Here is a 15,574-nt window from a genome sequence, read left to right on the forward strand (position 1 = left end):
GGAGAGTGAAAGATCATCCAGCTAAGGGTATATATGAATGCACTGAAGGTGGAGGTGAGCCACCAAGGCAACCATAATTTTGTTGAAGCCATGTGGAGCTAAGACCAGGCCAAAGGGATTGGCCCAATATTGGAAGTGGTACTGACCAAATGCAAACCTCATACAAGCAGGAATGTCTGCAACCCAGTATTTTAACGATAAGTTATGTATTGTCACCACATCTGCCACCAGGGAGCATGTGGCAAACTGAGCCACATCATGGTTAGTGTTGGTCACAAAGGTTGCAGATCTAGAAATCTTGAACAGCATCATTTGCACCTAATCTAGATCCTTGTGAGAGACATCAAGAAGCTCATCCAGCCACAGGAGCAATGCTTGAGTAAAAAGAGATGCAGTGGAGGATGCCCAGATGACCCAACCTGCTGCTTTGTGAGCCCCGCATGAAGCATAAGAAAGTTTAGTCTCCTTTCAATCCTTTAGTTGAGTGCCCTCATCTTTGGGGAGAAGAAATTTTGACATCAGAGTAGAAACTGGGGAGTCAACTGCCAGGATTTTCAAGAGGTCCACAAATTTAGGATCTTGTTTATAACATTCATTAGCCAAAGAAACAGTAATGCAAAGGAGAATCCCATTCTGCTTGGGTTTTATTTTTTAACAGAGCAAGAAGTGGGATGGACTTAGAAGATTTTGGTTCTACTAGTACTGTTACACTCTTAGATGGAGTCAGGCTCTGCAGGTGGGCTATTAAGATCAAAAGCTGCTAAGGTCCTGCATAACAGTGGCATATAAGAGCTGTAATGGAAAAGGCTTTGAGAAATGGGCTCTTCAACTTGAGACCCATCACTCCACATTATCAAATTCTAGACTAACAAATGAGTCAAGCAGATCAAATCCCAGCATTGACAAGGTCTGTGGAGGTCTATAATTAGTTTTATAGGCAGACATGTTGTTTGAGGTAGGAAGAAAAGGATTGGGAAACCGGAACAGTATCTTCTCTCTCCAGGGAAGAACACTGTCTATGGAGTAGAGCCTTAGCATGCACCTTGTTAACCTGGCCTGCAGAAGGCAGTTTGAAGTAAATGCACAGAATAGAGCAGCCACAATGGAACAAAATGGATAACATTTTGTCTTGGTCTGTGTCATTTCTGCCAGCTGCTTGAATTTCTGAAATTGTGATCACTGCTGCCAGCCTGAAGAATGTGAAACCTTAGCAAAACCTTGCTTAGCAACCTGATAAGGAGCTCTGGCACACAGCTCTGTGAAAGCCAAACCAAACTGAAAGCATAACATATTTTTGCAGGGTTAAACTTTGTCAAAGATCTGGAAAAATCACTGAAAAAGCAATAGTCCATTTAGGCATTTTGTCCCCCTCATAGACAGATTATAATTCACAATGGACTATGTATATTGGGAGTTCACTCATACTCACTGAAATTAATGTAGATTAGATAATTCCTACATGCTGATCCAATTTGCTTAATTTTGGGTTAGTTAGAATTTTCAGGGGGGGATTTGCCTTTTGCATTACTTTTTTTTCTTGCTTGCCTCTATCTGCTTGCTTCCTGCTTCCTTCTTGTGCTTTGTCCAAGCTGAAGACTTCAGGCCTACCCACCCATGACTAACTATGACTTTCTTTAATCTAATATTCTATATCTACAAAGTAGTTGGACTGGAGGGACTTAGGGGTCTTTAATTGTGATGCTATCTTTAATTACAATGTTAATGTTATTAGTTCATATTTCTATCATTTTATTTTAGTTCATCCTATTTTTAGCCATCAGTTGGCTTAAATATATTCTTTTCAATTATTACAATTCCTACAACACCATTAATCATTCATTAGTTTATGCAAATATTTATATATTTTATTTATTTATTTAGGCCATTTCTGTACCACTTAATATCTATAAAAATCTCTAAGCAGTGTACAGAAAATAAAACAGCAAATATTATAAAAATATATAATAAAGCCACAATACAAAAGCATACATAATACAAATTAACAAATAAATATTAAAACACTTCTCCATTTATCATACTGCTTCAATGTATTTTCTAAGTTACTTTAAGTTGCTGTAGTTTCAAACATTATCTTTGTTTTAATGTCTATCGGTTTATTATCTTATACCATTAAGCTTCATACATCAATAAACCAGTTTATTCATTTGATATAAGTTTTGAGTTTGTGGTCTGAGTCATAGATTGTGTTTTCCTCCCTGTTCCACTAGGTTGCTACTGAGCAAATTAAACCAGGATTGAAAAGATCCAATGAAGGTTGATGCAGGCCAGAAGTTGGCATGGTATGCAAGGGCCTTGATTGGATCCACTGATTAGCACGCCTGTTGAGTATGCTGCTGTGCAGGAGCTTTTAGAAACTGATGGCAAAACAGACTTAGGTTGACCATCATTCTTAAAGAGAAACTGAGTCAGAGTCACATTTTGGCCACTGAGTTCAAAAGAAATTTCTCCCAAAAGTGTTTCTTTAATTTGTCCCACTATGTCAGCATTAAGCTGAAAGGGGGCTGCTTGTGAAACATATGGCATACTAGGTTGCAGAGAGTCAGGGCAAGCCCCAGAAGGAAGGTGCTTGGCCTTTCCTGATGAAGAGAGATTGGCGACTCAAGGAAACCAATGAACTCCTCAGAGTCAGAGAACTAAGGGGAGTTAAGCACTTGTAAATGATGATACTGAGTAGCCTCTGTAGGATTTCTCTCCACCTCCCTGGCTGAAGAAAGAAACTAAGAGGACAGGAACTCCTTAGCAGGAGACTATCTTACCTGTTCCCTCATGTACTGAACTCACTTGGCTTCTTACTTTGAAGACTGAGTGGCTTGTGAAGGAAGGGCAATAGCCTGCTGCTGCTCTGTCTGTTCCAAATGCTTGCATTTTTTAAGTGACTTGTGGGCTGCCATGTAGCTACTGCAGCCAAAGGCCATGGCTGCAGGCTCACTAGAAGCTATTCTGGCCCCTGAGGACCAATATGAAGAGTGCTGGGCAACCGTACAAAACATGCACCTGACAAGAAGGTGCAGTAGATGTTCAAACTTCCTGAGAGGTGCTTAGTCAGAGGTGCGGGTCAAGAGATGGCAAAGGCAGAAAAGGCATTCTACTCCGCTTCCTACTTCCGCTGACACAGCCACATGCAACGCAGAAGATGGGAAAGTAAACAAAAGTCAAATGGAAAGCCAAACAGAGGTTTGTTTTGTTTTTGGTAATACAGGATTAGAGGGAGCAAAACCAGGCGAAAAGAGAGACCACAGTAGGGAAATAAGACACTGAAGCAAGTAGGGAGATGGGTGAAGAGAGTTGAGGGCAGACAAGAAAAGCTAAAGAAAAAAATTGACAGACCACTAAGCTGCTCCAAACAGGAAAAAAAGGACACAGCTAGGGAAAAGGATGTAGAGGGAGGAAAGCTCACAGGAAAAGAAAAAGATATAGGTATAACCAGCCTGAGGAGAAGAAGGAACAGAAGCTCTAAAATAATAAATAATAATAATTTAATTTGTGGGTCGCCTATCTGGCCAATGGCCACTCTAGGCGACGTACAATTTAACAACAATACATTACATCATAATAAAATACATCATAAAATACAATATAACAATAAAACAATAAAACAGTTCCAGTACAGAGTAGCAGGCTATTCGTCGTAAAAATTTAACCCTCCCCGTAAGTCCCAAAGGCCTGTCTTTTAGGACTAGAAATACATAGCTGCTTCCCACAAGCTCTGTTCCTGCCTTCAGCCACCAGATGGAGCCATCACCCAACTCAAGGACGTTCACAGGCAATGGAAAAAGTTAGTCTTCCTGTTCATCGAACAACGACAACAAAACCTAACACAGTGTGATCTGGACCTAGGATTGGGCTGGCCCAGCTTCATCCACTGTCCTTCAGAAAAGAAATCATTAAGGCAGGATGCAGAAACAAGTGCCCCTGGTGCCCTTCCTAACTTTTTAAAGGACGACCCAATTGGAGTGGCGTTCAAATGGCCCTTCTATATTCTATCATGAGAGGGCTCTCTCCTGGTGGCAGCCAATCTTTCAAGTCTTTTTCACAGATATTTCCAACCAAATGAGGTGCATCATCTGATGGATGGGGATGGCCTATCTCCAGCAACTTGCTGGATTGCTTCTTTCCCCCCCTCCAAATTTCCTTCTCCTTGGAAAGGTTACCTTGTCCCACCAGGTGGCATTACCTCCTTCTAAAACCCGTGCCAGAGAAAACCAGCCTCTTCTTTCACTTTTGGGTTACCCCACAGCCCAACTGTGCTCACTGGTGACATAATGTTTGAGCTCCACCAGGTGCAGCTGAGCAAGGTGGATACTTCAGCTGCACAGACTTTGGAAACTAGCAAGTGAGTCCCCAATTCCTAGCCACACACTAGATGAGAACTCCAGTATTGTGGTAATATACTGGAGAGTATAATTAAATTTATAAAATTAAGAAAATGTAAAAAAATAGTGCTTACAAAATGATGTGGTATTCATTATTGCTAATACATATACATGATTCAGTAAGCGTCTGTAACACTCATGCAATCATATTACATGTGCAATAAAAAACAATACATGGCCTAGCTGGGTAGAAAAATCTCATGTTTTGGTAATAAACATTCCGTTTGGAATCCTAAGAATATGTAATTTAAATGCAGTATAAGTACTGCCGTGTTAAAGTAATCTGCATCTACCATAATAACAGTGTAATCAGTGAGCATTTTTTTAAAAATATTGTAATAGAAAACATTTTACAACAAATAATCATAAAGCTGGAAAGGTCTTCCAGAGTTAAATTTTACATGGCATCAATCAGATTTATATAATCTTACCTTGTGTCAAATTAAGTAGTTTAACAGCTACTCGATGCTGAGCCTGAATAAGTTCAATGTGTAAATCTATTATAAAATTGTTTCCTATTACAGATTTCTCATTGGTGTCACATTTATTCAAATTCTAGTAAAAAGAAATTAAAATTCAGCTTAAAACATTTCAGGAAATATTTTTCAATGTGACTATTCATAATGATTCTTAAATATTTGTTTTATTGGTTCCATTAAAACAAACACATTAATGAGAAATAATAACTACATCATAAATACAGAAAGAACAGATGGAACAGAGCATGAAAACAAAAACAAATAAAATATATGCATAATTATTTTGTTCCTTTTATTGTCAAGATTTTTTTAAAAAGACAGTAGAGAAAAATATCCAACCCATATTTTCTATTGTGGTAAAATTTCATCATCACTAATCTATTCCATGGTTGCCATAACAGTTAAAGCAAACATATTAATCTTCCATTCTTTGTGTTCCCATCTTACAAAATGTTAATGGAGCTTAAGGAAACAATCAAAGGATTATGGAAGATCTTGCCTTATTATCTCCATTACAACTAATATTTCTTTCCAAAAATAATTGTTTGGCACATTTTGTGTGTGGTGTATGTGTGCGCTGTGATAGGTCTTTACATGAATGATATATACACACTTGTTCTATTTGGAGGAATCAAAAGTCCATTTAATAGGCATATACAAATAATACATGTGAAAGCATTCTAATCTCCCCCCAATATGAGAGTTACTGCACATACAGAAATTGATGTTTCATGCCAAATTATTGAACATTTAATTAATCATTTAATATTTATGTAGCTCTAGGCTGTACACAAAACATACAAGCCAAGACAACTGCTAAACAGACAATTTGGCATAGGTGGAACAACAGGGGGGGAAATAGTTAAGTATGAAGAAAAGACAAGGAAACAAATCATGTTAGGCAGTTTGGGGAAACACTGGGCAGTATTCCATTAACTTTGTGCGCTAGGGCAATGATTATTAGCACTAGCACAAGGGGATTTTGATCCCCAAATGTGCTCAGGAAGGTTGGGGCAACCCCCAGAGCAGATTTTGGGGGCATATGAGGGGAGGAGGGGGATCCTTGCACTGTCAGAATGTTCACTTTAGTGCTACACTGAATACAACCACCTTAAATATGTTTGAACATGCAGCCTGGTAAATGTCTTCCAATTACTATCAATCATGGTTAAAAGTGCATGTATGCCAAAATTAGACACTTTAACTCCAGAGATATCTCAGGTAATTGATTGAGTATAAGTACTCTGTCCTCCCACTGTCATGTTGATTCCCAGTGCCCCCACCCCCTAGGCAAGGAGAGTTCCTGAAGAAGGGAAGAAGAGCCCTTATAAATACATCCTCACAGGTGATGTTTAGAGTTTACTGGGAACTATCCAAAAACAGTTGCTCAGTTAATTGCTCAGAGGTGGGGCTGTTTTTATTTGTTTTATTATGTTGTATGATCTTTCTCTAAATGCAACCAGCCTTGGGACTTTACAGTGATGGGCAGGCAACAAACATAATAAAAATAATACACCAATAATAATCTGACAAAGTGAACTCTGGCCCACAAGATATGGAGGCAGGGGCTGAAATGTTTATTTATTTATATTGCATTTATATCCTGTGTTTCCTACATCTTGTTTTATACCAATAAAGGCAGGGATCACCAACCTGATGCCTGTGAAGGCCTTCTTTAGTGCCCCTTGGATCCCCAGCTTTCATTTTCTAGTTTCTAGCATTTTTAGAACCTGAGATATAAGGTAAAATGTGCAGACACCATTATTTGTGAGAAATTAGCCTGCTCCATGCTTGCAGTGTTTTACCATCCCCCCCGGTAAAAATCTCTCATGTGAGTGAGAGAGGGAGAAATGCACTTGGGAGACAGAGGGAGAGATATGTGTGGTGTGTGTATGTGAGTGAGAGTGAGGGTGAGAGTGAGAGTGGAAGTGGGAGTGGGAGTGAGAGAGGGAGAGCGAGAGAGAGAGAGAGAGAGAGAGAGAGAGAGAGAGCGAGAGAGAGAGCGAGAGAGAGAGAGAGAGAGAGAGCGAGAGAGAGAGAGAGAGAGAGAGAGCGAGAGAGAGAGCGAGAGAGAGAGCGAGAGAGAGAGCGAGAGAGAGAGCGAGAGAGAGAGCGAGAGAGAGAGCGAGAGAGAGAGCGAGAGAGAGAGCGAGAGAGAGAGCGAGAGAGAGAATGGAGGGAGCATATATATGTATGTATGTGTGGTCTGTGAGATGCAGAGAAGAGTGGGGGGAGAGTGAGAGAGTGGGAAGCATGAATATGTGATGTATGTGTATGTGTGGTCTGAGAGAAGGAGAGATGCACTTGGGCAGCGAATGAATGAGAGAAGCATATGTGAAGTATAGTTGTTGAGTGAGTGAGAGATGCATGTGTGTCTGTGAACTGTATGAGTGCATGTGCGACAGAAAGCACAGTGTGGCTACCTTATACATTTTTCCTGGTACTGGAGAATGCTATCTGTTGTTATTAGACAACAATAGCATCATTGTGTGTTTGTGGGAGAAATCAATTTTGTGTGATCTCCACAATAAGGACGAGCAAGACATAGCTGACTTCCCATGGTAAACCCTGGGGTGGAATGGAAAAACAGTCATGACTTGCTCGCTCTAATTTTGTGTTATGTTATACATCCCATGGCAGCCATTTTGTTATTGGTGCCCATAGCACTTTCTCAAATTAAAAATCTGCCCTCAGTCCAAAAAGGTTGTCAACTCCTGAAAATAATATAAGCCATTTTATTACTGAGCTAAAATGTTTACACTTGGTAACTCATCAGCTGTACATCCACAGAGGTACAGTTTTTCTCCAACAGCCAAGACCACAATCTTTATTGGGCATGGGGAGAAATTTAGTAAGCTGCCTCCATGTGATCTGCTGTGAGCTCTCTGTTGAAACATACACATCTATACTAGGTCAGACCATGTTTGTAGTAACAAACTTATTTTCCTTTATTCCTTTGTTAATACATTAATTAAAATTCCAAGTACATAAAATAAGATGCCTACTTTAGTAAATTGTTTTAACATTTCAGTACACTGGGCTGGAATCAGAGTTGCCATTCCAAAAATAGGAGGGCCATTCACAGTGAAGGCTCCTGCTGGAGGAAGGGGGCTGGCAATTTTCACTAATTCCCCCTTCTCCTTGCAGTCCTTAGTGCCACTTCCCATGCAGTTCCAGAAGGCCTTCTAACCCTCTGGAGCAGCTTTTCAGGGGGCTGCATGGGAAAGCAGTAAAAACTGCTGACTTTATTTCTCCAGCAGGGTCCACCACTGGATCTCCTTCCTTCAGAGGAACAGAACATAATCAGAACTCCACTGAGTGCATGTCAGGATCCAACCCAACATCACCCCAGTCCAACCATATCTTTCTACTCCTTTCCCAAAATTCTAAGAATTTGTGAATTATTATTAATACAAGTAATAATGTAAAAAATGCAAATAGCAGCCATCAGAAGAGGAATCTCCCCTTCAACTTCACACAGAAAGGAAAATATCTTCAAAGTTCATGCCTGCGAAATATGCATACCATCTAAAAAAAAGTATCTTTTATCATTCAAAACTAATTATGCAATTTTATGCAGATTTAATGCATTAATTCTCCCATCTATTTTTCTCATAAATTCAGTTACCTCACTTACTCTCTTGATTATTCCATAGAGTAATCTGCAAAAGCTATAATTTTTTTCGGGGGGGGGGTTCTCATCTAACAATCTGATTCTGCTTAATGTAGGGCACAATGAAATTTGTCGCCACAGGGGACAGTCTGCTTTAAGCAGCTGCAGCAGCTTTCTTAATTTTTTTCCCCACTTTGCCACTGTCATAGCCAGCAACAGCAGCAAAGCTACCTTCTCAGCAGCCTAGCTTCCAATTTCTTTTCTCCAGAATGGAACATGGAGAATGAAGATATAAGAAAGAAAGAAAGGAAGAAAGGAAGAAAGGAAGAAAGAGAAAGGTCAGGAAAAATAAGGGCTGAACAATTTCAGTGGAATAAAAAAGTTCAGAAACAAGCTTGAAAACAGAATTGGTGGATAAGAATAAAAGCTGAGGTACAGAGACCAGAGATTTAAGCAGTTTAGTGGTGACAGGAAGAAAGACAAAGGGATGAGAACTGGAACAAAAGAGGGGGCAAGACAAGGTTTCCAATAAATAGCGGAAACGTGAGCGTAATTGTCCACATCAGTTTCTTACTTGAAGCTCATACCTTTTTGCAGCAGTAATCAATCACTGATGCACCATCAGGTAAAAGAATAACTTGACGAGCACGGTTCATTGCATTAATTGCTCTATCCAGATACTCAAAAGCCAAATATAACTGTTCTGGCGGAGATTTCTGAAAGGAACCCATACATTAGATTAATTTTAAAAAAAGAAAACTGAATATTATTAAAGTTGGTCCTAAGATTTAATCTTAAGAACTATTAAATAAAAAGGGAGAGGGTTTCGGTTACTCTCAGATTTTTTTTTCCCAATAAGTTTTCCACATTTCTGCAACAATCTGAGGTTTTTTAAAAAAAATACTGAAAATGCATCAGTATTTTAATGCAAATTTCTCTTAATATTTATTTATTATTTGATTTATATCCTGCCCTTCCTCCCAGCAGGAGCCCAGGGCGGCAAGCAGAAATGCTAAAAACAGTTTAAAACATCATAAAAAGACGTTAAAATACATTAAAACAAAACGTTAAAAACATTTTTAAAAAAGCTTTAAAAACACATTTTTGTATACAGCTTTGACTACTATCACATTTTACAAGCAATTTCCCCTAATGAAATGAGTTTTGTATGTTATTTTCATCAATATATGCCTTATTATGCACACTGTCTCCTAATATATGCATTTTGCACACGTTGGTTGGAGAACTGCATCACAAAATTCAAAGAAATGCAAATTTCAAATAACAGCTGTGTTTTGGTTTGCATATTGGTTCACAAAGGGTGGATTAGTTAGTTTCTCACTGACATATAAACATAATCTAGTTTCTCTCCTATCCCTAGGCAACATGGCAGGCACCAAAGATGACAGAGATAAAAAGCTTCCCTCCCCATGGGCATCACTGTACTAGGTGCTGGACTACAACCTGGGAGACCAGGATTCAAATCCCCACACAGCCATGAAGCTCACTGGGTGACCTTGGGCCAGTCACTGTCTCTCAGCCTCATGAAAACCCTATTCATAGGGTTGCCATAAGTCGGAATCGACTTGAAGGCAGTACACAGTACACAGCTGTTTCTGTCACTGGCCCAATAAGTGGGGCTTTTAAAGGCAGGCAGGGAGAAAGGTTAGACTGGGGAATAAGTTGAGAAAATACCAGCTAGAGAAGAATTAGAGGACTCACAATGCTGATCTTTCTTCTTTAAGACCAACATTACAAACCCATGAAGCTTGTTTCTGGACTCAAGTTCGGTGAGCTTTGTTTGTAAAATTTCTTAATTGCTTTATATTCAAAGAATCTCAAAGCAATGTACAGAAAATACAAATGTTGGCATTCCTTGCAAAAAGGCAGCATTTTATCTCCCTTGAGAATGTCTTTTGTTTTCTATTAAACAATACAAATCCAGTCACAATTTACACTTTCATACTGGTTTTCTTTGCGTGTTACCTCTATTCAAAAATTATGAATATTAAGCAGTTGCATATGATAGTCTATTAGAAAAAGAAACTATACCTGTATTAATGAAGGCATACCATCAATACTGTATTCTGAAATCAATACGGAGTCATTTTTTTCTGTTAGCACTAAAGAGGGGGGGGGGAAATCAAGTTAGATAGAGGCAATGTACTAAATATATTAACTGAAGCCTCCGGCAGTGAAATTCTCTAGTTCTTTACATAGTTTTCACAATTGCAAATATTTATCATGCTCTGAAAAAGTAGCTTAATACACGCTGCTCAAAACTTACGAGCAACATACAGGATTCAGTTCTGTACTCACTTACCTGGGAGTAAGTCCCACTTGTCAAGAATGCCTGATTTCTAAAATGGCTCAGAAGCAAAGATTTGTGGGGATTTCATTGTCTGAAATGACTTGCAGTTTTCACAGCTGAAGCTAGGCCCAAGCAAGAACACCTGCTTATCAGTGGTGCCTGGTATCCAAGACCAGTCTGGCCTGGGAAGGTTTGGGGAGTACGTGACTGTTAGGCGTGAAAACTCCAGCAATGTTACATCATGTGAAAGCCCCCTGACTGGCTAATTAATTTCTGGCTGTTGCTAGGGTTTTTTCCATAAGTATAGGATTCAAACCTTAGCTTTTGTTCCTCAACATTCCTCAATGTGATGGTGTTACCTGATGTTGAGTTCCACCTTGCCATTTGCTATCCAGGCTATTCATCTCTGGAGAAATGTGGAACCATGAAGTTATTTTGCTGTTTATCTCTGTAAGTCTAGACTAGACAGTTTTGTTATTTTTGTCTGTGACTGTAACTCTGTGCATTTTACCTGGCCCTCTGGGGTGTGGGCTTTAAAGAACCAATTTGCTGCTATATTTGTGCACTTATATTTTATTTAAGAAAGCTACTTCTTATTACCTGTGTGTGTTCATTGCAGGAGTAGTGTGGCCATGAATATGGTACCTTGGCTACTGACCACGGACTACCGCATATTCAGGTATTTTGCCTAACACTCCAGGACAAGGAGTGTAACTTTGGCTCTTGTCTTTTGGAATCCTTGGCAGGTTTATTTCTGGCACTTTGGGTTTCCCCTTAGCCTGGACTGAGTGACCAGTTTAAGGGGTGGTGGCAGTATACCTACCTTGCAGGGTTGTTGTTGGTTTGCTCCTCCCTGGTAAAGGAGGCATAGGTCTGTGCCTTGCCAGGATCAATTGCCCTTGGTTTGGGAATTGAGTCCTGGGACTGAACCACTGCAGATTCATGTCACCACTGACCTCAATGGGGCTTACTTCTGAGTACACATGCATAGGAGTTCATAGTTATAGAAATAGTTTGACATGTTCAAACTTAAGAAATAAAAGGCAATGCTTTAAAGAAGTATTGTACATGATTAATCATTCCCATTAACGCTTGTAAGTTTAAACATGCCTACCAATTCCCATTCCTCCTTCGAAGGGAGAATTTTTTTTGTTTCTAATGTTCACTACCAAAATATGGGTGGCCAATAACGTATTAATAATTGCTTTAGATTGTTGCTTTCATTGGATTACATTTTGAACCTTGTATAACAATAAAACCTAATTATCTATAGGCAATACTATCCCAATAATTTCTTTTACTATGTTTTTCCAAAACATTATAGTGAACTTGTAAATGTTCAGTAAGAGTTTAAATCCTACTACATTCTCACCTTGCAGTGGTGAGTGTGCTTGCATGTTCCAATGAACCCTGTAAGCGATGCCATTGGGAGTCATGTACTCCCAGCAGGGTCACCCATGGTGGTAAGGTCAAGGGAGAGGAACCAAAGAGCGATCCAAGAAAGTCCTCAACGGCAGAACAGGCGGAGGATAACAATGTATATGTTACAATGGCTGTGAAGGCGGATGAAGGCTGCAGCAGATAAAAGACTTCCAATTGTCATGGTATCCATGCCATTGGATCAAAGCTTTTTTCTGTCAAGATTGTGTGTTGATCGTGGTGCACCGATCTCCCCACATAAAACAAATTCACGCACAGGTGTCTTCCAACCAAACCAAAGCAAACCAAAAGTCCCATGGCGATCAGCGAATGGCAACGGGGGCAGGACTGTGAAATCCGGAAGCCCCTAGTCATGGACCGGCACATGGGTGGTGGATACAGACTCAGTCGTCCTGGCTCAAGGACCGAGGCAGCTGAGTTGTTCGGCAGCTGTATCCACAACTGAGCAGTCCTATTCAGGATCCACTCTGCTCACCCCGTATGGGGAAGGGGCTAGAAAAGGTGCCCTAAACATAGTCTGCCTCATCTCTCTCCCTGACTGGATCACTGTGTCCAATGAGGTCACCACTTAGCATCGCAAAAGACAAATGAACTTTGGAACATGGAATATATGGACATTGCTGGACAATACAGATAGTGAATGTCCTGAACACAGGACTGCCATCATCGCGAGGGAGTTGAGACGTTTTGATATTGACATAGCAGCACTCCAAGAAACTCGAAGAGCAGGAGAGGGACAACTTAAGGAAGAAAAAAGTTACACCTTCTTCTGGAAAAGACTGCCTGAACAAGAACGACGAATACATAGAGTAGGCTTTGCTATTAAAAATGATCTTGTGAAGCTCTTGTCAGAAGTTCCTACTGGCATTAATGAACGACTCTCAACTCTCCAATTAAAACTCGCCAAAAACTAGCAGGCAACTATTCTAAGTGCTTATGCTCCAACATGAGATGCTGATGAAGACATCAAGGAAAAATTTAAACCCAGCTGGACACCATCTTATCAGAGATACCTAAGGAGGACAAAATTATCCTCCTGGGCGATTTCAATACAAGAGTTGGGCGTGATTTTGATTTATGGCCAGAAACCATTGGGAAAGGAGTTGGCAATAGCAACCTGAATGGAATTCTACTTCTGACTAAATGTGCATAGCATATCACAAACACACTCTTTCGCCAGAAAGATAAATTTAAAACATCATGGAAGCACCCTCGGTCGAAGCACTGACATCTCCTGGATTACGTAATTGTCTGTGCCAGAGATCGTCATGATGTACTCCTCACCAGGGCCATGACGAGTGCCGATGACTGCTGGACAGATCACTGATTAATTCGATCCACTATGGCCATTAATATTGTTCCTCAACGTAGGCTCCAAGGAAGAAAACCAAGGCATAAAATGAACATCCATGCCCTTCAAGATCCTACTACACGAGCTTGCTTTCAAACAACTCTCAAGAAACATCTACCTACAGAACTCCCTGAAAACGTTGAGGAACACTGGACTAAACTGAAGACTTCCATTATTGCAGCATGTGAACAAACTACTGGATACCAAACTAAGAAACATCAGGACTGGTTTGATGAGAATGATAGTGAGATTGAACATATCATTGACAAGAAAAGGAAAGCCTTTCAGATATGGCAAAAAGACATTAACTGTGCTGCTAAGAAAAAAATCTATGCCAGTGCAAAGGCTGAGGTCCAAAGAAGAACTAGAGAACTTAAAAACGCCTGGTGGATAAAGAAAGCTCAAGAAATCCAGCATTTTGCAGATGCTCATGATGCACGGGGCTTTTTTAATGCCACAAAGGCCATCTATGGACCAACAAATTATGGTACAAATCCCTTACGTTCAATAGATGGTACCAAACTTCTAAAGGACAAAGAGTCTATTGCACTGCATTGGAAAGAGCATTACCACAACCTCCTTAATCATAACTCTATTGTGGCTGATGAGGTCTTCTCGCAAATCCCACAACAACAAATTAGAGATGAGCTTGCAATATCCCCTAATTTGGATGAAGTCAGTAAAGCCATTAATCAAATGAAGAATAACAAAGCTAGTGGACCTGATGGGATTCCTGCTGAAGTCTTTAAAGAAGGTGGGCCTGAACTTACACAACTTCATAAGCTCATCGAAAAAATCTGGATGAGGGAGGAGATCCCGGAAGACTTTAGGGATGCTATAATTATCACTCTTTTCAAGAAGGGTGATAGAACAGATTGTGGGAACTACCAAGGCATCTCTCTTCTTGCTACCGCAGGTAAAATCCTTGCAAGGATCCTCACAGATTGCCTCCTACCTATCTCAGAAGACATCCTCCCTGAATCCTAAAATGGTTTCCGCCCTTCCAGGGGGACAGTAGACATGATCTTCACTGCACGACAGCTTCAAGAAAAATGCAGGGAGCAAAACTGACCTCTGTATATGGCGTTTATTGATCTGACTAAGGCCTTTGATACTGTAAATCGAACTGCTCTCTGGACCACCCTTCTGAAAATTGGATGCCCTGATAAATTTGTGAATATTTTGCGACTCCTCCATGACAACATGAAGGCGACAATTTTGGATAACAATGGCTCTCAAAGTGATCCATTCAAAGTGGGATCAGGAGTCAAACAGGGATGTGTCATTGCTCCAACCTTATTTGCTATTTTTATTGCCATGATTCTACACCTTGTTGAGGGGAAACTTCCCACTGGTGTGGAAATCACATATTGAACAGATGGAAAGCTTTTCAATCTCTGTAGGCTGAAAGCAAAAAGTAAGGTAATTACAACCTCTGTCATAGAACTTCAATATGCCGATGATAATGTAGTCTCTGCACATTCAGAGGAAGATCTTCAAACTATCATAAATGTCTTTGCAGAAGCATATGAAAAGCTTGGGCTCTCGCTTAACATCAAAAAAACCAAAGTGCTTCATCAGCAAGTGCGAAACAATTCCTCTGTAGCACCATCAATCCAGCTTAATGGTGCGATGCTGGAGAATGTCGATCACTTTTATTATCTTGGCAGCCATCTCTCTGTAAAAGCTGACATCGACACTGAAATTCAGCATTGTCTGAGCTCTGCGAGTGCCACATTCTCCTGAATGAAGCGTAGGGTGTTTGAGGATCAGGATATTCACAGGGAGACCAAAATGCTTATTTACAAAGCCATTGTACTACCAACCTTACTGTACGCCTGTGAAACATGGACCATCTATAAACACCACTCCCAACTTCTTAAAAGATTCCACCAACGCTGCCTCTGGAAAATTCTGCAAATTACTTGGGAAGATAGGCGGACTAATGTTAGCATATTGGAAGAAGCAAAGACCACCAGTGTTGAA

The 15,574-nt window shown here is 40.2% G+C and overlaps 1 protein-coding gene across 1 annotated transcript in view; it reads right to left on the reverse strand.

Annotated features, from left to right (window-relative positions):
* Positions 1–15,574, reverse strand: part of CFAP54 (cilia and flagella associated protein 54) — a 272,916-nt gene that overhangs the window by 224,874 nt on the left and 32,468 nt on the right. Inside the window, exons 16-18 of the mRNA XM_061582731.1 lie at positions 10,539–10,609; positions 9,074–9,202; positions 4,826–4,949 (exon numbers count right to left, since the gene is read on the reverse strand). Of these exons, the coding sequence (XP_061438715.1) occupies positions 4,826–4,949; positions 9,074–9,202; positions 10,539–10,609 (324 nt within the window). The remainder of the gene's footprint in view (positions 1–4,825; positions 4,950–9,073; positions 9,203–10,538; positions 10,610–15,574) is intronic.

This window comes from Rhineura floridana, chromosome 8 (genome assembly GCF_030035675.1).
Source record: "Rhineura floridana isolate rRhiFlo1 chromosome 8, rRhiFlo1.hap2, whole genome shotgun sequence".
NCBI classification, from domain to species: domain Eukaryota; kingdom Metazoa; phylum Chordata; class Lepidosauria; order Squamata; family Rhineuridae; genus Rhineura; species Rhineura floridana.